General features: G+C 45.1%; 1 protein-coding gene across 1 annotated transcript in view; it reads right to left on the reverse strand.

The window, feature by feature from the left end:
* tjp2a (tight junction protein 2a (zona occludens 2)) overlaps positions 1-18,080 on the reverse strand; it is a 24,661-nt gene extending 6,581 nt beyond the window's left edge. Inside the window, exons 1-12 of the mRNA XM_048235157.1 lie at positions 17,595-18,080; positions 13,769-13,892; positions 8,326-8,383; positions 6,999-7,125; positions 5,489-5,591; positions 4,585-5,272; positions 3,946-4,049; positions 3,588-3,741; positions 3,074-3,185; positions 2,583-2,701; positions 1,270-1,393; positions 559-709 (exon numbers count right to left, since the gene is read on the reverse strand). Of these exons, the coding sequence (XP_048091114.1) occupies positions 559-709; positions 1,270-1,393; positions 2,583-2,701; positions 3,074-3,185; positions 3,588-3,741; positions 3,946-4,049; positions 4,585-5,272; positions 5,489-5,591; positions 6,999-7,125; positions 8,326-8,383; positions 13,769-13,892; positions 17,595-17,701 (1,971 nt within the window). The 5' untranslated portion in view covers positions 17,702-18,080. The remainder of the gene's footprint in view (positions 1-558; positions 710-1,269; positions 1,394-2,582; positions 2,702-3,073; positions 3,186-3,587; positions 3,742-3,945; positions 4,050-4,584; positions 5,273-5,488; positions 5,592-6,998; positions 7,126-8,325; positions 8,384-13,768; positions 13,893-17,594) is intronic.
* Between the last annotated feature and the right edge of the window lie 5,445 nt (positions 18,081-23,525).

A 23,525-nucleotide genomic window follows, 5' to 3' on the forward strand; every position in this document is an offset into this window, starting at 1 on the left:
TAAATAAAGCTATGTTTATGGAGCTATGTGTAGCAGTGATATGAATCTTGAATTTCCCCTGGGGATCAATAAAGTATCTATCTATCTATCTATCTATCTATCTATCTATCTATCTATCTATCTATCTATGAGAAACCGCATGAGCCGATAATCAGGCCCCAGGAGGTGGATGGTATATGACAGATAGAGCTGTGTACATATGAGAAGCAGTGATTTGAGAAACCGCGTAAGCCGATAATCAGGCCCCAGGAGGGGGATAGTGAATGGCAAAGAGAAGGGGCCCCAGCACTGAGCTTTTGGGTACCTCGTGTGGTGAGGTAGTGAGATGTGATTAGCTGTCCAAGCCAAACACCCTGTGAGGTAGGGATGAGATGAGATGTGTACAACAGGTGAGATGTGTAGATCAGGTGAGATGTGTAGAGCAGGTGAGATGTGTAGAGCAGGTGAGACAGGTGAGATGTGTAGAGCAGGTGAGATGTGTAGAGCAGGTGAAACAGGTGAGATGTGTAAAGCAGGTGAGACAGGTGAGATGTGTAGAGCAGGTGAGGGCAGACATACCTTCATGATCTGGTCTCCCGTACGCAGTCCCTCTACCTCGGCTGGACTGTCATCCTGCACCTCGGCGATGAAGATGCCCACATCATTCCCCCCCGCCAGACGCAAGCCCACACTGTCCGTCTTCTGGAAACGCACCATCACCGTGTTGGGGCTGCCAGCACACACACACACACACACACACACACACACACACACACACACACACACACACACACATACACACACACTTAGGTAGGGTCAGGTCGGATTGGATAGGTTAACTTTACTGGCACATTGAAGTTCAGGTGAACTTAAACTCATTAGAGTGCCATTATGGAGTTTGTTTGTCTAACATCAATACCATCAATAGCAGAAGCAGTAGCATTGATCACATCTGGCTAGCATGCAAGCTGATACATGTGGGAGGCATATGAACTCTAAAAACCACTAAACACACACATTAAAATCTTTAAAAACACTAAAAACCCCTAAACACACATTAAAAATGTTTAAATACACTAATCAAAAACTCCTGAACAGAATTTAAAAAGCGTTCATGCGTTCAAGCGTTCAATAATCTGTGGATGTGGGCTCTCTGGGGGTTTCTGTTATGATTGTTACAGATACTATGTGTGTTAGTGTATATATGTCAGTGTTTGTATGTATGTGTGTATATGTATGTGTGTATGTGTGTGTGTGTGTGTGTGTGTGTGTGTGTGTGTGTTCACTCACCCGTAGATCTCTAGGTCCTCAGCACTAGGCTTAAGGGGGGGTTTAGGGAGGGGCTTTGAGACGGGGAGGGTCTTTGTGACGGGGTTGACCTTTGGGGGAACAGTGACCTCAGGGGAGGGAGGGGCTGCAGAGAGAGAAGAAACGTATCAGAGGATGTGGATGAGTGTGTCAGTGTGCGTATGTGTGTGTATAGAGGGAGAAGAAACGTATCAGAGGATGTGGATGAGTGTGTTAGTGTGTGCGTGTGTGTGTGTATAGAGGGAGAAGAAACGTATCAGAGGATGTGGATGAGTGTGTTAGTGTGTGCGTGTGTATAGAGGGAGAAGAAACGTATCAGAGCACGTGGATGAGTGTGTTAGTGTGTGTGTGTGTGTGTGTGTATAGAGGGAGAAGAAACGTATCAGAGCACGTGGATGAGTGTGTTAGTGTGTGTGTGTGTGTGTATAGAGGGAGAAGAAAAGTATCAGAGGATGTGGAGTGTGTCAGTGTGTGTGTGTGTGTGTGTGTGTGTGTGTGTGTGTGTGTGTGTGTGTGTGTTAAGGGTGTCACGATTTCGATTTTATATTGAAATCGATCGAAATTACATCTTAATCTCGAACTTCAAACTTAAAAGTAGAATCGACGATGCAGCCACACCCCCAATGTCATGTCCAGCATGTATGCCAAGACGCACAAACACACGCATGTGCTGAACTGCAGCGTCAACACTCCTCTAATTTTAGGCTGCAGCCAGTTACACATCAACCTACCGAAATCAAAGCCCCTCTTGTCACCGGTGTGGAAGTATTCGCTCATTCACGTCAATTAAAACTAACTTAGCCTACTCAACTTAGCAAGTGAAAAGATGATCTAGTTACAGTCCAAAGTTACTTTAAGGCTTAAAATGCACATTGATAAGTACATACTCCATGAACACTAACCTTGGGTCTCTTCGAAGTGTGCTGAAAAATTAACATTCTGTGTTGTTTCATTCCACTATGTTCAAGTCTCTGTTTTAGCCTAATGTTAGTTCTGTTTACATTACAACCTCGAGGTTGGAAAGGATTCAAAATAAAAAGCGGTTTCAAAATAAAAGCTCCCGAAACAGAAAAGGAAAAGGCCAAAAAGAGTAAAAAACACATAAGGAATGCATTAATAGTAATATTTTTTAAAAAAGATTGAAAATCGAATCGAATCGTGACTTTAAAATCGAAAATTACATCGAATCGAGGATTTAGAGAATCGTGACACCCCTAGTGTGTGTGTGTGTCAGTGTGTGTGTGTGTGTCTGTGTCGATGTGTGTGTGTGTGTGTAAGCAACTAACAACAGGCACCTTCTGGCTCCGCCTCAGTGTCTCCTGGCGCCTCCCTCTGCAGCGGGGCCTTCTCCTCAGGAAGGCGAAAGGGAGTTGCCATGGCGCCCATCTTAGCCAGTCGACTTGGGGGGCCATCCCTACAGAACACAGAACATTAGAATGCAACAGGCCAACAGAAGAAGGAACTTTAGAAAGAAACCAAACACACGTCCATCTAGTGAACACTGACTGAACACACAGATCAACTCAATATATTACATCAACTCAATATATTTATAATTACTGAAGACACAGATCAACTCAATATTACATCAATTCAATTATAGTACATCAACTCAATATATTTATAATGACTGAAGACGCAGATCAACTCAGTATATTACTTCAACTCAATATACTTATACTTACTGAAGACACATATTAACTCAATATATTACATCAATATATTTATATTTACTGAGGACATACAGCACAGCGGCAAGTGCTGCCATCGCCTAGGTGCTGCTTACCTTGGTCTGTCTCGTAGCCTCTCGTTAGATGAATGGGAGGAAAGATCTGATTGGTGGCCACGTCTATCATCTTGAGGTGAGTAGGAACGGTATGACTCGATCTCAGAGATATCTGAAGAGACATACACACACATATCACACATATCACACACACACACACACACACACAAACAGGGTACAATTAAAGATGGCCTTGAAGAAATATTCAGTAGGAACACCAAACAGAGAGCGTCTCTAGTATGTACATGTTTACCATATACTGTAGCGTGTGTTCTCGATCACTCCTGTTAGCAGCATAATGTTAATGCTGCTAGCGTCCACCATACAGGGGAAAAAAGCTGCTCAGCAGCCACCATATAACCCTAACTTCACACACCACCAGAGAACAACATCGGTTGGTATTGTATCTCCAGCTGTAAGAGCTGTGTGTGTGTGTGTGTGTGTGTGTGTGTGTGTGTGTGTGTGTGTGTGTGTGAGTAAGTGTGTAGGTACAGGTGTGTATGGTAATGCTAACCGTCCAGCTCGGAGTCGCTGTCCTCCATGGGCGGAATCCTGACGAGCACCTGCTGCCTGTCCCTCTGCACAGTCAGTTGCAGCCGCCCGCGGGATTTCTCTATCAGATGGCCCGCGTCACCCAGGGACAGGTTTTCAGTCACCGTGCCATTTATCTACACACACACACACACACACACACACACACACACGTGATGAACACAAACATCGGACACACACACTCAGAGCACACACAGACACACATACAGCATAGGGAGACCCTGGGTTACATTTTCTACAAACAAACACACACACACACACACACACACACACACACACACACACACACACACACACAGGTGCAAGGTTTTCACACCCACCTTGAGGATGATGTCTCCCTCCTGCAGGCTTCCCTCTTTGGACGCAATACCAGTGCTGCTCATCTCTTTAATAAACAGCTGACTGCCTAACCGCAGGCCATACTCTACAAACACACACAAACACACACAGTCAGAGGGCCTCTGGCATAGACAACTATATGACACATTTCAGTCTATCTTTGTGTGCATATCTGTCTATCTGAGAGACTGTATGTGAGAGGCAGTGTGTCTGTGTGTCTGTGTGTGTGTGTGACACAGCTTATACTAAGTACTTTGAAACGCAGAGATGCCCAACTGTGTGACTGTACAGCATTCCGTATGTGCAGAATACTCTTGCCTTTAGAGCTGAAAGTCGTTTAGCCAGTGTGTGTGTGTGTGTGTGTGTTCATCTGTAAGTGTGTGTGTGTGTGTGTGTGTTCATCTGTAAGACTGTGTGTGAGAGTGTGTGTGTGTGTGTGTGTGTTCATCTGTAAGACTGTGTGTGAGAGTGTGTGTGTGTGTGTGTTCATCTGTAAGACTGTGTGTGAGTGTGTGTGTGTGTGTGTTCATCTGTAAGAGTGTGTGTGAGAGTGTGTGTGTGTGTGTGTGTGTATGTAAGTGTATCTGTGAGAGCGTGTGTGTGTGTGTGTCTGTGTGTACCTTCGTTGGGGCGATTTTTGAGCAGTAAGACGCTAACGGGGGGTTCCAGTGGTTGCCGCTGGCGTTGAGGGGGGGAGGGTGGTCCGGGGCGGTCCAGATGCTCGCGGCTGCCGCCCCTCCTGATCGCCTCCTGCTGGTGGGATGAGTCATAGCGACGCTCACTGTGGTCGCTCGGTGCTCGCTCACGTCTGTAACTATTGGCTGGGCTGTGGGAGCGTTCCAGGGCATGTTCACTGCGGTATCGCCGCTCTGGGCTACGCTCCCGATCCAGAGTGCGCTCACTACGGTAACGGCGGTCAGGGCTGGGCTCGCGATCCAACGCGCGGTCGCTGCGGTAACGCCGGTCAGGGCTGTAGTCTCGGTCAAGTGCTCTCTCGCTGCGGTACCGGCGGTCAGGAGGGCTTTGGTCACCACGATGACGGCGGTTGGGACTGTGGTCTCTGTCGAGAGTCCGGTCGCTGCGGTAACGCGGATCGCCTCTGACATAGGAGCGGTCGGGGCTGAAGTCGCGGTCCCCCCGCCGGCTGTCGCGCTCCAGGCTGCCGTCTCGATGCCCGGGCCCTCGGCCGCTGTAGGCACTCCGCCTGTCGTCATAGTCGTCGTTATAGTCACCACTGAACACGCGGTCATCAGGGGACGGTTGCCTGGTCAAAACAGCTGCAGGAACCTTCCGTGGTCTCTTTACCAACTGAATGAGCACACACACGCAGACACCCACGCACACGCACACGCACACACACACACACACAGACACACAGACACATATACACACACACAGACACACAGACACACACAAACACACACACACACACACACACACAAACACACACACACAAAGGTGAGTCCAACCAAAGACAAACATAAGCAGTCAGTGTCAGCAGCTGAGGAGAGAAGAGCCACTTACGATTTTGGCCACTTTGCCGCACTTCCTGAGGGTCTGTACCGCAAAGGAGTGTTGGACACCCTCCATGCGCACCGCATTCACCTGCATCACCCGGTCACGCTCACTATGGCCACAGGGGCAAAGAGAACACACACGCACACACGCACACACACATTAGAGGGTTACTACAGGCTAGCGTAGGAGCATCAAACAGTCAACATGAGGCAGCAGACTTTATTAACAATTACTGATAATATGGTGATCCAATAGGTGAACCACTACTCATACAGGTTGGCAGAGAGTAGTGGGAATAGGTTGGTGAGGGGGGGATGGGGTTGGTGAGGGGGGGATGGGGTTGATGAGGGGGGGATGGGGTTGGTGAGGGGGGGATGGGGTTGGGGGGGGATGGGGTTGATGAGGGGGTGGGTGCCACTGAGGGGTTGATGGGGGGGTGGGGTTGGTGGGGGGATGGTGTAGATGTGAGGGGGGTGGGGTTGATAAAGGGGGAGATGGGGTTGGTGAGGGGGATGGTGTAGGATGAGGGGGAGATGGGGTTGGTGAGGGGGTGGGGGTTGGTGTGGGGGGATGGTGTAGGTGAGGGGGGGGTGGGGTTGGTGAGGGTTGGTGATGGTGTAGGTGAGGGGGGATGGTGTAGGTGAGGGGGATGGGGTTGGTGAGGGGTTGATGGTGTTGGTGAGGGGGGAGATGGGGTTGGTGAGGGGGGGATGGTGTAGATGAGGGGGGGATGGTGTAGGTGAGGGGGGGATGGTGTAGATGAGGGGGGGGGGTGGGGTTGGTGATGGGGGGATGGGGTTGATGAGGGGGAGAGGGGGTTGGTGAGGGGGAGTGGAGGGCACAGGTTGGCATAGGTCCGTGTGAGGGGGAGAGGAGGGCACAGGTTGGCATAGATCCGTGTGAGGGGGAAAGGAGGGCACAGGTTGGCATAGGTCCGTGTGAGGGGGAAAGGAGGGCACAGGCTGGCTTAGGTTAGTGGGCTCAGGTTGGTGAGGGGGAGTGTGTGTGTGTGTGTGTGGGGGAAGTTGGTACAAATTAATTTATAGGTTGATGGGCACAGGTTGGTGAGGGTAGAGGAAGAGGTTGGTTTGGGGTAGGGGGAGGGCAGTTAAGGGGTAGGGGTAGAAGGTGGTGAGGGGGTAGTAAGGAGGGCAGCTAAGGGGTAGGGGTAGAAGTTGGTGGGGGATAGGGGGGAGGGCAGTTAAGAAGTAGGGGTAAAAGGTGGTGAGAGGGTAGGGGGGAGGGCACTAAGGGGTAGAGGTAGATGGTGGTGAGGGGGTAGGGGGGCAGACAGGCTGGTGGGGGGTAGAGGGCTTAGCTAAGGGGGTATTGGGGGCAGTTGAGGAGGTAGAAGGTGGGTGGGGGCAGCAAGGGGGTAAAGCTAGAGAGTAGTGTGTGTGTGGGGGGGGTTAGTGGGGGCAGTTAAGGGGTAGGGCAGAGGCAGGAGGAGGAGAGATGGGCAAAGGTTGGGAGGGTGCAGGTAGAAGGTGGTGAGGGTGTAGTACGTGTTACACACAAGAGCAGTCCTTCAGCGGGGCCACCTGGCAGCACGATCCAGACACCTAATTCCATTGACATCTCCCTGTATCCTCTAGAGGGTTGTCTCATTCTGGTGACACCAAGGATCCCAAAGCCCATCTTGTCTCCTACACACACATATGCTTGGGTTAGGTACAGTATGTGTGAGTAGATTTGTGTTTTTTTTTTCGTGTTTGTGTTGGTGTATGAGAAGAAAAATAAAGATTCCTAGTCCTCTCGGCTGAAAACTGCAGTAACTGTGTGTGTGTGTGTGTGTGTGTGTGTGTGTGTGTGTGTGTGTGTAGGTGTGTGTGTGTGTGTGTGTGTGTGTGTGTACACACTCCCCAGATTAGAGCAGTAATTTGATGACGACCTCTGACCCTCCCCTGCATGAAACAATTACAGCGCGCGCGCACACAGATTTATCCTCCATTCCAGATGGCACAGGAAGAGGGAGACAGCAGAGAGATAGATATGAAGAGAAAGCTAGAAACACACACGTGGGCGAGAGAGCAGGGTAGACAGACAAGAGGGAGAGAGAGAGAGAGAGAGAGAGATAAAATGAAATGAGAGCACAAAGAGAGAGTGAGAAGCAAGGGACGCCTCTGATAAACATATCTAGTAAACATCTCTGATAAAGACATCTGGTAAAACGCCTCTAGTAAACACTTGTGGTAAACATCTCTGATAAATATCTCTGGTAAACACCTCTGGCCAACACTTCTGATAAATATATCTAGTAAACATCTCTGATAAAGACCTCTGGTAAAACACTTCTGGTAAACATCTCTGATAATGACTTCTGGTAAACACTTCTAGTAAACATCTTTGATAAAGACCTCTGGTAAACACCTCTAATAAATATATCTAGTATACAGCTATTATAAAGACCTCTGATAAACATCAGCACTTCTGGTAAACACCAGCAACTTTATTACCTCTGGTTAAGACCTCTAATAAATATATTTAGCAAACATCTCTTATGAAAACCTCTGGTAAACACCTCAGATAAACACCTCTGGAAAACATTAAGGATGCTCCCTCAGAATCTTTGAATCTTATAGAACGTTGCTGATCTTGGCTTTCTCGCAGCCTCAATGTGTGCTCTTGTGAGCGTGTGTATGTGTAAAAATGTGAGTTTTTTTGAGTGTGAGTGCTTATATGTGAGCATGTGTGAATATGTGAATGAGTGTGTGTGTGTGTGTGTGTGTGTAAGAGAGAGAGAGAGAGAGAGAGAGTGTTTGTGAAGTTGTGTGTGTGTGTGAGTGAGTGTGTCTGTGTGCGCGAGTGTGTGTGTGTGTGTGTGTGTGCAGATGTGCCTTCACTCACACGCTGGAGGGTGACTGTGTATTGTTCCCACACCACCTCCTCCATGACTGGGTTCTGCAAAGAGAGAGGGGGGGGGGGGTCAATCCAACAAACATGCACTGTTTGCAGACCTAGACAGCAAGATAGAGAGTCTTTCTCTCTATACAGTGTATATACATATATATGTATACAGTAAAAAAAAAACATTTATTAACCCTTACGAGCCCGACCGTTCTAATTTTGTTACAAAAGTAACAATGACCAATCGTCTAATATCTCAGCTGTCCAATGACTGATTTTATTTCTGAAATCTTCCCCGTAATGCTGACAACAAAAGCTTCAATTTGATATGATTGGTTAAGGGGTTTATGGCGCGAAATGTTATGGATACTTGAAAAAATATTTTCACTTCAGCCGGTGCATTTGACGTGGACAGCCGGATGCCACCCGTACTTAAGTTGGAGTTTACCTCAACTGGAAACCACACAGCTGGATAAACTGAGGTAATATTGTTTTTACATTGGTTCTAGTTATGGTTTATCTTAATTTGAAGTCCTTAAATCATGTTATTTGACAGTAATATGCTTTCTCATCAGCGTCAACATTATGGCATAGCTGCTCCAACTACTACTCTGTCGTCTTTCCATCAAGTACATATTCCTGTAAAGCAGGAGCTTGTTATAAAATACGCACATAATAAAACTAAAGTAGCTTGTAGGCCCTGGATTGTAACGGTAGGCAAATTTGTTTTATTGATAAACAAAATTGCTGTCAGATTTGGCATTCTGCAAAAGGGGATGCGTTTAGTAATGGGTCATAGCTCTTCTGTGTTCAACCTTCAGGTTCCCCACCCCACCTTTCCCTATCCTCCTCTGTAAGTGTGTGTGTGTGTGGGTATGAGTTTGTGTGTATGTGTGTATGTGTTTATTCTCCACAGGCTTGTTCTAAGTATGTAATCCACTTTCAAATGTTTCGAACACATTGAGTTTTAAGTTATGTTGATTGTATTCCTAGCTTTTCATAAATAATACATTTTATATATGTATATAATTTTCATATTATATTGATTTATATAAGGAAGTTGTATCTGTTGAATCAAATGTATTTTAAGTCTCTATTCCGAAATGGTCTTCAATGAATACAGTATACTTACTTCCTTTATTATTGGTAAGGTATGTTTTTTTGTCATTCTTATTGACTGTAGCATTTGCTTATACAAATAAATGGTTTATTTTTAAAGACCAAATAAATTTAAACCATTGTATCTGACTTGATTATTAGTTTTTATGCATACTTTTATGTTGTTGGTGAGAAAGTGAATGTGAATTCTGTCAACATTCTAAATCCCATTTCCTGCATTTTTTTACACTGATCACTAAAATGATCATAACTTTTAAAAAAAGTTAATGATATTCCAATACAGACTTTTTTCATACACTCTATATTGTTCTCTATCTTGTAGAGAAATATGATGAAAATTCCTTTTTATGTGAATGAAATTAAATTTTGACAAATTCCAGATATACATTTGGAGAGGATTTTCAAATACTGTTCATTACTATATCAACATTACCTTATGTGTTTTACATCATTTCATAGAACTGATCCTTCTGATTACAGTGGTATGTATATCCCATTGATGGTATGTATTATACTCAAGAAATACGTTTTTTTGTGTGAGGAGTTCATCTAGCACCAAAAATGGAATGTTCGGCACGGGCACGAAGGGTTAACAAATATAAACATTTAAATGTAGTCATATAAATATTTTATTTTAAACATTAAAAACAAATAAATTGATAACCCTTGCATGTGGATGAGTGATAGTCACGTCATATATCAAACTACACAGCTTTGTCAGGAACCACCTGTCAGATTTGAAGTGTGTGTATCACCCACCCACCACTGCTTAACACACGCCGAATGTGGGCGCCTGACAGAATGGCAGGATGTGCAGACCTTACATGGCATATCACACACACACACACGCACGCACAAATGTACTGGCACATGAAAATTCACACAGTTTGGACACCATACAAAAGAGATAAGAAAAAAGTAGTTTTCCACTCCCTCAACTTTATACAACATGATAACATATACACAAAAACATCTACAACACACACACACACACACACACTTACGCCGCCCTGTAGAATACGGATGGCTTTCACGGTGTGTGCCCATTTCCTGTGCAGTGAGAGAACAGTCTTCATGCTGCCACTGTGCTACCTCACAGTCTACTGCCAGCGCATCTGTCTCTGCCGCCACTCACATACGTCACACACACACACACACACACACACACACACACACACACACACACACACACACACACGGCTGGCCTACATTCTGTCTAAATCCTGATGTCCTCTGCCACCCGCACGTACACACGCAAAAAAACAGGGCATTTACACACACACGCTCTCTCTCTCTCATACACACATACACACACACACACACTCTCTCTCCCTCTCTCTCTCACACACACACACACACTTACTCTATCTCTCTCACACACACACAAAAACAAACTCTCACACAGACACACTAACTCAAACACACACACACACACAACACACATATTTATGCATTGCACCCACACATCTTGTGGCATTAGGTTTGTGTGATGATCATTTTGAAGTGTTTTCCAAGCTGCCCCTGAGAACACGCCTCAGTCTCTAAAGCCAACAGGAGTACGCACGCCAACAAGTGGAATTCTGGGTAAAAATGCTCCACTGCATAAGAGATGGGTAAGGCAAGGAAAGGAGGAGAGGATAAAAGAAGAGAGGACAGAGAGGAAAGACCAGAGGAGGACAGAGAAGGAGAAAAGAAAAGAAATAGAGAAAAGAGAAAGACGGGTGTCAGAGAGTGGAGAGGTTGAGGAGGAGAGAGGAGAAGATGAGAGGAGAGAGATGAGAGGACAGGAGGAGGAGAGGAGAGGAGAGAGGAGAAGATGAGAAGAGAGGAGAGGAGAGAAGAGAGGAGAGGAGAGAGGAGAGAAGAGAGGAGAGGAGAGAGGAGAAGATGAGAGGAGAGAGATGAGAGGACAGGATGAGGAGAGGACAGGATGAGGAGAGGAGAGGAGAGAGGAGAAGATGAGAGGAGAGAGATGAGAGGACAGGATGAGGAGAGGACAGGATGAGGAGAGGAGAGGAGAGAGGAGAAGATGAGAAGAGAGGAGAGGAGAGAAGAGAAGAGAGGAGAGGAGAGAGGAAAAGAGGAGAGAAGAGAGGAGGAAAAGGGAGGGACAGCAACTAGTTGTTACTCTTACACACACACACACACACACACACACACACACACACACACACACACAGCTAGGACACATACACACATGCCCACACACTTCCAGGAAAAGGTAAAGGGTGATTTGAGTGAAGCAATTCAAATACAGCCTCCCGGCTGTTACACATCTTATCTCGAGGATTAAAACTGAAATGCGCGCACACACACGCGCGCGCACACACACTCTTACCTCTCTAAACCCCTCAGCTCATCACCGCTGCAACCAAAGAGATTAATACACACATACACACGTCTACACTCAGGGACAATGTCAACACTCGGACACATTCCTCGGTTAACACAGCAGAAAGGGCCACTTTCAGTCTCAAAGCAGCATGCGACAGAACACACACACACACTCTCTCTCTCACACACACACACCTGATAGGTGGCTGAGGTCACAATTTTCTATAAACTAACAAGGACGGCAAGAGGATCACACACACACTCACACACACGCACGCACACGCACGCACACACACGCACACACACGCACACACACACAAAATCTCTTTAATCCATTCCTGCTGTGAGAGCAAGACAATGGGGCCTGATGACAGAGAGGGTGATCTAGCATCATCCTGACGACACAGACACAGGGAGACAACCAACCAAACCAACGACACGGCACAGGACACGACTCACTGAGAAACAACAACATGTGGCCACGCACTGTGGGCGCCTGGATGATCTAAACAAGTCCAACGGCTCTAGTAAATCCGCCTGCTGGCACATCATAAGACATGCCTGCCCCCTAGTGGCAATGCCTGTACCCTACAACGTCTCGGAATGTAACAAAAATGTAACTCGTAAATCAGGTTACTAGGCCAAGAATACTGGCGTATACAAGGAACTTGGTCTCTGCATTAATCCTATCCGTGAATTAGTGAACACACAGACCACACAGTGAACACAGTGAGGTGAAGCACACACTAACCCGGAGCAGGGAGCTGCCTTGCTACATCGGCGCTCGGGGAGCAGTAAGGCGTTAGGTGCCTTGCTCAAGGGCACCTTAGCCGTTCCTACTGGTCAGGGATTGAACCGGCAACCCTTCGGATACAAGCCCGAAGGGTCATGTCATTACACTGTATTGGTGCTGTGCAAGTTGAATTGACTGCCTGTCACTTTAAGGCTGTAACGGCCTGTGAGGCTTGCTTGATTCTCATGGTTTTAGGCTAACTTAGCGTTGTTGTGCCATGTGCATAAGGATGCAATTAATTACGTTTTCCATGTCATTTGTTAAAGTAAATGCTCAACAGCCTAACAATAAGAAAATATATCTTGGATTATAGGAGATAAGTGTCTTGTAACAATAATTTCTATGATTTTGGTGAGCTCTACATGAATTACAAATAACTATCTCCAGATTACTGGACGTGGTTTACATTCACTGGACGTGGGTTACATTCACTGCACTGGTCATGTCAGACGGTGGAGCAGATTGTGTCTAATTTGACACAGAATGACCAGTGGAGAATACCTAATACCGGCGCTTGGGGAGCAGTTTGGGTGAGGTGCCTTGTTCAAGGGTGCTTCATCCGTGGATGTGGGAGACTGCTGTTCAATCACTCCCCCCCACCCACAATTTTCCTACCAGGTTACAGGTCAGATTCCCTAACCAGAAGACCACGGAAACCTCTTGGCTCAGATCTGCAGCAAAAACTAAACACTGTGCAGTGTTTCCCACAGAATTGAATTCTATTTGTGGTGGTAGGTTTGCAGAATTAACTTGAATGCAACAGCTTTTAGCAAATTAGTGCAGTGTGGTTATGATGCTAACCAGATTTAAGCACAATTTAGTGCAACCTGGAAAATCATTGTGTGGTGGTCAATGTTGATATTGTGGTGGGCCGCCACAAATAAGTCAATGTATGGGAAACATTGCTGTGGGTGAGCTACCTCTCTGGTGTGTTTTGTCTGGTCCTTCGTTAAAATATAATGTACACGGTTTTGGACAAAAGTGTCTGCTAAGACATCTGAATATAGACATAAACACAAAAAAACATGATGTCATGTGCAATTGCTGACTGTACCTTTAACTTTTTGTGTCAAATTTGACGTAAGAAATTCAGACCACAGCAAAGTCCCAGCAATCACACACACACAAACACACACACACACGCGCACACACACACAGACAGGGCTTTAGACACGCCCCATGGTGCCGCCTACCTTGATGATGGGGCAGTGGCTGGGTGCGGAGAGCCGACGCAGACACCAGTACTGAGCTTCTTTGGTCCAGTAGAACTTCTCCCACGAACAGCTGGAGTGGAACAGATCACCGCTGGACTGCTCCCTAAAAGAGCACAATACAGCCCGATCATACTACTGAGGAGTCATGACACAGCAGAATCATATCACTAAGAATGGGTAATGACACAGAAGATTCATACCACTAAGGAGTCATGACACAGCACAAATCATGAAGCTTCTATTACTACCAAAGTCCTTTTAAGCAAGTCCCTCCACTCGGCGGCCATATTGCAACGCTTTTTGGGCACTTATCGGGCATCTATTTCGCCAGAAATGCGCGTGCGCAAGGCTTCACGACACCAATCTTGCTCCAGCGACGAGATCACAACACATGATTGGCACGATGGCTTCACAACACACCACATGATTGACTCAATGTATTCACAACACAGCACGATTGGCTCAATGTATTCACATGTTTTGCCGCGGAAGGGGTGTGATAAGTGTAGACAACTGCCATATTGGCGTTACAAACTAACCCCATGCATTTCTATTGAGGATTTTTTGAGTGATGTGTCTCCTCATTAGAAAGTCTCTGTTACTACTACTTACTACCAACATTGAGTTCATTTGAACTCAACTGAACAGCTCAATCTATTAGTGTTTTCAGATATAGTTCCTTTTAAAAGAACAGAACTCAGTCCACTAAGAGGGGAACAGAAAGCGGACCAAAACCAAAGGGGCAAACAAGGGGTCATTTTGTATTCACATTGTGGGCTGTATTTTGCACCCTGGCGCATGGCGTAAAACTCGTTTTCCACCCGACGCAAAGTTTAATTCCTAATTTTGCACGTTTATTTTTTAAACAATGCGCCCAGGGGTGTGGCAATTAACAACTTAGTGAGTGGCCTGGCGCATTGTTTAAAAATCGCTATTGTACACCTGGTCAGAAGTCTATGGTGAGTTGTTTATATGTTATTTTAAGAGCGCATTGTCAACAGTCATATTGGCGGGTGCACAACGCACCATCCATCTATCATCCATGAACGCACACCAGCGCACGTCCATGCAAAACATTAATTGCACAAATTGCACGATTGCAATGGGAAACATAATTAGAATAAAGATATTACGAGATACTGTACATCTCATGATGAGTAGTTATTCATCATCATTTGCAAATTGGTAATGACGGTTAAAAGTGATTAGGGGAGAGACTAGAGACATGTATGGAGCACTGTCACAAGATATAAGCAACTCCTCTCCTCTGCAGGATAAAAGTTGTTTCATTGAGTCATTTGAACAATATTCGGGTAAGTGTTGCTTTTTCCAGCCTATGTTTTCGATGTTAACCCATTGTCAGTCAATAGTGAAAGTAACTTACTGTATAACTGTCTTGACGTTGACTGACACACCATGCTGAAGTTAGTTTCACTTTGCCAATGAGTTCAAATAATAGACGAGTGCAAATGCGTGAAGGCTATGCTAGGTTTTAGTAAAGCATGGTTTAGTGGAATGACTATTCCATATGATCTTGCAAGCAGCTTCCTTCAAATGTGCCGTTGACTGTCAAAATACCAATGCGTTCTTTGACATCGTGCCTTAAAGGGAATGACAGATGTCATTCTCAGTGGTTTAAATGATGTTACACCGCAAACACACCCCCATGACTGATTAAGAAACCTAGGAACACCTTGTTGCGCCATGCGCTCGATGTTTGATAACGAAAACACTCCCAATGTGGACTGGACATCCTACTAAATTTGAATAAGCTTTTGACGAGTGACGATGCGCTTTAGACGGTCATGATAGGGCCCTGTGAGTTAATTTGAAAGAGGACTCAGATCTTATTCTGGTGCACTTCAGCTCTGATGGGGCCTCAGTTTTCTTCCTGTTCACATTACCCTCTCTGGGGGTCTTACTGCTTAGAACGAGTTATTTAGTTGCTTTGGGCTAGTTATTTATGAAACTAGATGTACCACAAAGCGGTACAAAATATGACCACTGCTCAGTCCTGCACATTCTCTCCGGACATTCGCAACGGGCGGGCGATGGATAAAAAAAACTAAAAAACAATGGTTCTGTGTCATCCTTGTGGGACTACATGCACACCAAGTTTCATGTAGCCCAGTCTTTCAGTGTCCGACACAAATCGACACAAATTACTGAAGAAAAAAAAAACAGAAAAGCAAAACTCTGACTAAACCTTGTGTGTTAGCTAGCGCGGCAGTCATAATAAAGATCATAACCCATGATTTGTGTGCTTAATAAATATAAATATATATATATATATATATATATATATATATATATATATATATATATATATATATATATATATATATTCTGAAATGTATAATAATATTTTCAGAATGAATTCTGATCTGAAGTTATTGCAAAGATCCTCTTGATCTGTCAGCCAATCACACTTTCTAATTCAGTGGTAGGCCCACCCTACCTGGTTACTATTGCTATGTCTAACAACCTTTAGCTCATGTCTAAAATGACAGGTGAACAGCACCTGTTAAGTGCCCTGTGCAGTCTTTCTTGTATCTTTCTCACATGTAAGATGCAGATTTCTAGCCTACATTGTTAGTTACCAATAGCTTTGATGAAAAGATATTTATTAGCCTAACATTAAAACACACTTGTTTGGCTGTAGCTAAATTGCAAATGTCTGTATCATGTGTCAAATGCCTGTATCATGTATCAAATGCCTGTATAATAAACAACATACCTTCTCCTTTGGCAATGGCAAGTCAAATAGGACAAAAAAGGCTGGCCTACAATCCAAAATATGAAAGAGAACCCAGGCACTTGTTCGCAACGCTCAGATTAGGCGAACTGTGCTGCGGACTTCAAAGGTGTTCTCAGTTCAGTTCCTTTTAGAGGGGTCTGAGTTCACATCTGCACAAACAAATGTGACTGTTGGAGTTCGTTTAGAAGGCTGAAAGGGACCAAGTGTGAAAACACCCTATATGAATCCATATAACCTCAAGTGAGCTGCTGAATCTATGAGGCCATATGAATTACTGAACGGATATGAAGCCATATGAACTACTGAATAGATATGAAGCCATATAAACTGCTGTAAGACAGGTGTCACTTGCGCTCAAGCCTTATCGGTGCTCACAGTCCAGGACTAAAGAGTCAGAAGGACTGGCTGGGCCACTTCAGAGAGACTACACCCAGGGATGACCGGCATCTCGGGTCATCAGCCAGTCATGTGACCTCCCCTACCAACACTAGCCAGAGTTAGACAGCTAACCACACACACACACACACACACTCTTTCTCTCTCTGCCTCTAAAATCACTGCATAAACAAAGCCACAAAGCTTCTACTGTCCAGTTGTGTACAGTCTGGCTCACACACCCACAAACACACACACACCAACAGACACACACACACACACACACACACACACTCTTGAATTTCCCCTGGGGATCAATAAAGTATCTATCTATCTATCTATCTATCTATCTATCTACACACACACACACAAGATACACACACACCAACACACACACACAACCAGCAGAAGGTACTGGCCCACAAATGACTAAACCAAAGGAAGGACAGGAGTACACTATTTGAGAGAATTATTGCAAACGACTATCGTTTCGACACACAGCAAGTCACACACACACACACTGACTCTGGCTGACACACACCCAAACACACAAACATATGCACACACACATACACATACACACTCAGCTGACTCTGACTGACACGCGGGGACACAAACACAAACACACACACACGCACACACGCGCACACACACGCGCACGCACGCACTCACTCTGGGGGTCTCCACAGCTTCCTGCCGGGGGGGAGGAGTTCTCTCTTGTTCAGTGGTGCGATGCCAATTGCGGCCTGCATGATGGTGATGAACTTCTTGTACTTCATCTCCTCTCTTCACTGGCTTCCTGTTCTCGCCTCCTCTTCATACAGTACCATCCTCAGGTCAAAAACTCCCCATCCCAAACTCTACTCTGACACACACACTACCCAGTCTCTCACACACACACACCCACCCACACACACACAAACACACACACACTCTCTCTCTCACACACACACACACAGCCGTGCAGCCTCTGTGTGACACACACACAAACACTCACACAAACAGCCCCGCTGTCGCTTCTGCATGTGCACATGTGGACAGATGTCCATTTCGTTCTCTTCTTAAAGTGGGAGGGGAAAGAGTGGAAGAGAGAGAGAGAGAGATGAAGGGGGTGAAGAGAGAGAGGAGCAGAGATGAGGAGAGAGCGAGATGAGCTGAGATGAGAGAGAGAGAGAGAGAGAGAGAGAGAGAGAGAGAGAGAGAGGAGAGTATCCCTCTCTTACGTAATTGTGCGATCTCTAAACATTACTCTAATGAAAGAAGCACAACCCACAGAGGATAATTGTGGCACTAAGCCTGGACAGATCATGCATGCATCTCAACCCATTCCCATAATCCTCTCTGTCACTAAGCTTAGCCCCCCCTCAAATCACACACACACTCTCAGCCTCCTTCACCCTACTGCACAGTCCTTAAATCTCCCTCCCTCTCTCTCTCTCTCTCTCTCTCTCTCACACACAGACATAAACCCCCACTCTCAGCCCCCTACACACCTCGGCATGGACATAAAATCCCACACACACACACACACACACACACACACACACACACACACACACACACACACACACACACACACACACACCTCAAATGACCAGCTGTCTCCCACTCAAGCCTACAGACGCTGTTGCAGAAGTACTTAGAGCAGAGTGTGTGTGGGTGTGTGTCTGTTCTGTCTTTTTATGCGAGTTCTGAGAATCTCTGAGAACCCAGCTGAACTAGGAGTTCCTTTCCTTCACACACAGTCATTGTGTGTGTGTGTAGTGTATGTGTGCAAGCATGCGTGTGTGTTCCTGTGTGCATTTCTTGGGTTATCTGTGTGTGTTTTAATCCCTCTTTTGTTAGATGTGTGTGAACAAAGTATGGGTGTGTGAGTGTGCTTGGTTACTTGAGGGTTATATGGGGTGCAACAGGGATGGACAGGAGGAAGAGTACAGGACCCTGGTGGATGACTTTGTGCAATGGTGCAGGCTCAACCATCTGCAGCTGAACGCAACAAAGACCAAGCAAACAGTGATGGATTTCAGGAGATCTAAGCCACCTATGCTGCCAGTCTCCATTAAAGGGGTCAATGTGGAGGTGGTCAACACATATCCAAGTACCTCAGCCAACACAGATGCACTGTATTGGAAAGGGCAGAGTCGGCTTTACTTCTTGAGGAGGCTGCGGTCATTCAATGGCTGCAGTAAGCTGAGCTCCTATGGATTTTTTACCAGTCTGTCATTGCCAGTGTCCTCTTTTATGTTGTGGTGAGCTGGGAAGGCAGCATTAAGACAACTTAAACTTAAAGGGCAACTGAACAGGCTGGTAAGGAAAGCTGACTCTCACAAGCATTCAGCTGGAGTCACTCACAACAACCTCAGAGAAACGGACCATGAGTAGAATGCTGGCGATCATCCGCCACCTACTACACAGCACGCTCAATAAACAGAGGAGCATGTTCAGTGGCAGACTTCTGTCACTGTCATACTCAACAGACAGGTTGAGGAGGTCCTTTGTCCCCAGGGACATCAAACTCTTCAATGTCACACAAAAGGGGAGGGGAGAAATGGACTTTTCAGCATGAGCCTGTCTCTCTCAGCCCCTGCCATCATATCACTTTGCCTGCTGTCCACCTGACTGTTTAACAGGTTATATTAGCCCGTCTACATACTCTGGATTGTGGTCATAACATATACACCTTACAACCTATTCCCTGTTTTTTTTTGTTCTTTAAGTATATTGTGGGGCAGCCGTGGCCTACTGGTTAGCGCTTTGGACTTAACCCCTCACTGCTCCCCGAGCGCTGCTGTCGTAGCAGGCAGCTCACTGCGCCGGGATTAGTGTGTGCTTCACCTCACTGTGTGTTCACTGGTGTGCTGAGTGTGTTTCACTAATTCACGGATTGGGATAAATGCAGAGACCAAATTTCCCTCACGGGATCAAAAGAGTATATATACTATACTATACTATACTATATTATTTTTCCTGTTTGTTAAGCAATTCTATTATGTTTACATTCTTGTCTTCTCATAGCCATAGTTAATATTTAATAACAAGCAAAGTATTTGCACTGTTCAATCCCTGCACTATTTACTTTTACACTGCCACTATTGCACACACTCTACCACAGCACCTTCTCATGGTCAATGAATTTTGAACTTTGCTTTTGAATTCTGCAAAGTGACTATAGAAGAGGTGAAAAAAACTTTTATTGTCTATCAATAATGAGAAACCACCAGGCATTGATAACCTGGATGGGAAGTTATTGAATATCGTAGCAGACTATATTGCCACTCCTGTATGCTACATCTTTAATCTTAGTCTTGACAGCAATATGTGCCCTCAAATCTGGAAAGAGGCTAAGGTAATCCCTCTACCTAAAAATACTTGTGCTGCCTTCACTGGCTCAAATAGCCGTCCAATCAGCTTGTTACCTGTTTTAAGCAAATTGCTGGAAAAAATTGTATTTAATCAGATACAATGCTACTTCTCATTGAACAACTTGACAAACAACTACCAGCATGCTTACAGGGAAGGACACTCAACCTCCACAGCACTCACGCAAATGACAGATGATTGGTTAAAAAACATTGATAAACAGAATATTGTAGGAGCAGTACTATTAGACTTTAGTGCTGCCTTTGATGTGATCGACCACACAGGCTTTACTCCATCTGCCATAGCATGGAAAGTTACCTAACCAATAGGACACAGAAAGTTTTCTTTAATGGAAGTCTCTCAAAGGCACGGCATATACAATGTGGGATTCCGCAGGGCTCTTCACTAGGACCACTGCTCTTCTCTATTTTTACAAATGATCTCCCACTTGTTTGCAAAAAAGCCTGTGTGTCTTTGTATGCAGATGATACAACACTCTATATGGCTGCACAAACAGTTGAGGAAATCACATCAGCCCTCAACAAAGAGTTGCAGGAGGTTCTCACATGGATCTCTGATAACAAACTTGTCCTGAACATATCGAAAACTAAGAGCATTGTATTTGGAACAAAACACTCATTAAGCTCTAAACCTCAGCTGAATCTGGTACTGAACAATGTTGCTGTTGAGCAAGTACAAGAAACAAAGCTTCTGGGGGTAACTTTAGACTGTAAATTATCATGGTCAAGACATATAGATTTACTGGCGCAAAAGATGGGGAGGAATATATCTGTAGTCAAGAGATGCTCTTCTTTTTTAACACCTCATCTGACCATACAGGTCCTGCAGACCCTTGTACGGTCACACCTAGACTACAGCTCGGTGGTCTGGTCAGGTACCACAAAAATGAATCGGGTACAAAATAGAGCAGCTAGGCTTGCCCTTAAATGCACTCAGAGAGCCAACATAAATAACATGCATGACCAACTCTCCTGGCTAACAATTGATGTGAGGTTGAAAGCATCCCTTCTTTCCTTCATAAAAAACATTAATACATTAACCAAATCCGACTGTTTGTTTAGGCAGCTCACACTTAGTGCTAATGTGCACACATACCCTACCAGACATGCCACTAGTGGTAACTACACAATTCCAACAATCAAAACAAACTCAAAGCAACGCACAGTACTATGTAGAGCAATGGTTGAATGGAACTCCCTCCCAGATCATATATCAAAAATTCAGAATAAAGCTAGGTTCAAAAAACAAGTAAAGAGACATGGCTGAATCCTAGTATGTACTACTGAATTTTACTTTTGTTTACTCATTTATTTTTTTCCCTTTTTGTCACCTTATCTTTTGTTGTTGTTGTTGTTGTCTGTTTTTGTGTGTTGATGGTTTTGTTATTTATTATTTTCCTGTCTTTCTTTTGTTTGTTTTCATATCTGTTGTCTTGTATGTTGATTTTTTGTTTGTTATATGTAGTATGTGGACCCGAGGAAAAGTATCTACTCTTCTCCTGTTTTTTATATCTGTTGTCTTGTATGTTGGTTTCTTGTTTGTTCACATGCATGTATTTTAGTGTGTAAGTGTGTGTGGTCACTTGTGTGTGTAAGTATATGTACACTACCAGTCAAAAGTTTGGAGACACAATGCAAATCATCACAGCTGGTATTCTGTCTATATGGAGTGGAATGGAAAAAGTGTCTCCAAACTTTTGAAGTGTATGTGTTTTAACACCGGTATGTGTTTTAATGTGAGAGTGTGGGTGATATTTGCATTTGGCTGGGCTGTGTGAGTGTGTGTGTGTTTTGACAGTATGTACATAAATATCTGAATACAAGTTGTGTGTGTCTGTCTGTCTGTATGTCTGCCTATCAGTGTGTGTGTGTGTGTGTGTGTGTGTGTGTGTGTGTGTGTGTGTGTGTGTGTGCGTGTGCATTGCTCCAACAGATTGCACATCTGGATTAGGGATCTGTGGAATGAGCCAGAGGCCAACAGATTTCTCTCCCAAAGATGCCACTCAGAGTGCCTCTACCCAAAATAAACCGCTCTAAACACACACACACACACACACACACACACACACACACACACAAACAGATACAAACACACACACATACACAAATACTCATGTACAAACAGACAAACACACACACACACACACACACACACACACACACAATCAGCAGTAATGCACCATACTCTGAATACACAATTGATCTGGGAAGGGACATAGCTGTGCTAAACTGTATGATTCTAGTTTGGGGCTGATCAGAAAACAGTAGAGTTGTAGGGATTGTTAAGAGAACTGTAGGGTTCTTATGTAGTTAGGGACTAATAGAAGAACAGTAGGGTACGGGTCTGAGCAGGGTCTGGAGAGGATGTACCTGCGGCCCTTCACTGATGACAAACCAACTTGGAAGAGAATGGGTCGTTTCTATGGCAACAAAGAAACGATCTCGCAGAAGCATGTGCTCAACGAGTAATGATGCACGTAACTTTTGCCCCTTGCATCGCGGGGAACCAATCATATCTGTGTATCTGATATAGGCGGGCCAGAGGCGAGCTAAACAGATGACGGACGTAGTGTTATCCAACTGCGTCGATGTCTGAAATCAGTCAGTTAACATTGATCGTATATCGTTATCCAAATGCGTGCAGTGGGATTTTCAAATGCGTGCTTGAGATTTTCAAATGCGTGCTTGCCGCCCCTCAAGTGGGTCATTACATTATTCGTGGCCAGACCCTTAATCTATCAGATTGGGTCTGGTCCTCCAGGCTAGCTTGCCACCACATTCAACTCAAGAAAGCAAAACTGTGCAGCTCCTCCCAAAGCTTTAATCATCTTTTTCTAAATCCTCCGCCGCCAAAAACAACCTCCAACCTCCCTGTTGCGTCGTTTGACTCAGGCTTGCGTAATCTGGGCTTGAGGCCAAACTCACTCTTATTGATAACTCTGCAACTTTGATCAGGAGCACAGCTGCTGAAGTGGGGGATTATTGAAAATGACATTCTACATTTTTATCTCACTGTCAGGCTGTGGTCTTTCTAACCAACACACTGCAGAGACCCACCACTACAAACAGACAAACAGACACAATGCTGTGTGTGTTGGCAGGAGAAACTCCCCTACACCAACGTGTGTGTGTGGTTTGTGTGTGTGTTGGCAGGAGATACTCCCCTACACTAACGTGTGTGTGTGTGTGCGTGTGTTTGTAGAGGATGTTCCACTATACAAAC

This window comes from Alosa alosa, chromosome 23 (genome assembly GCF_017589495.1).
Source record: "Alosa alosa isolate M-15738 ecotype Scorff River chromosome 23, AALO_Geno_1.1, whole genome shotgun sequence".
Taxonomy (NCBI): Eukaryota; Metazoa; Chordata; class Actinopteri; order Clupeiformes; family Clupeidae; genus Alosa; species Alosa alosa.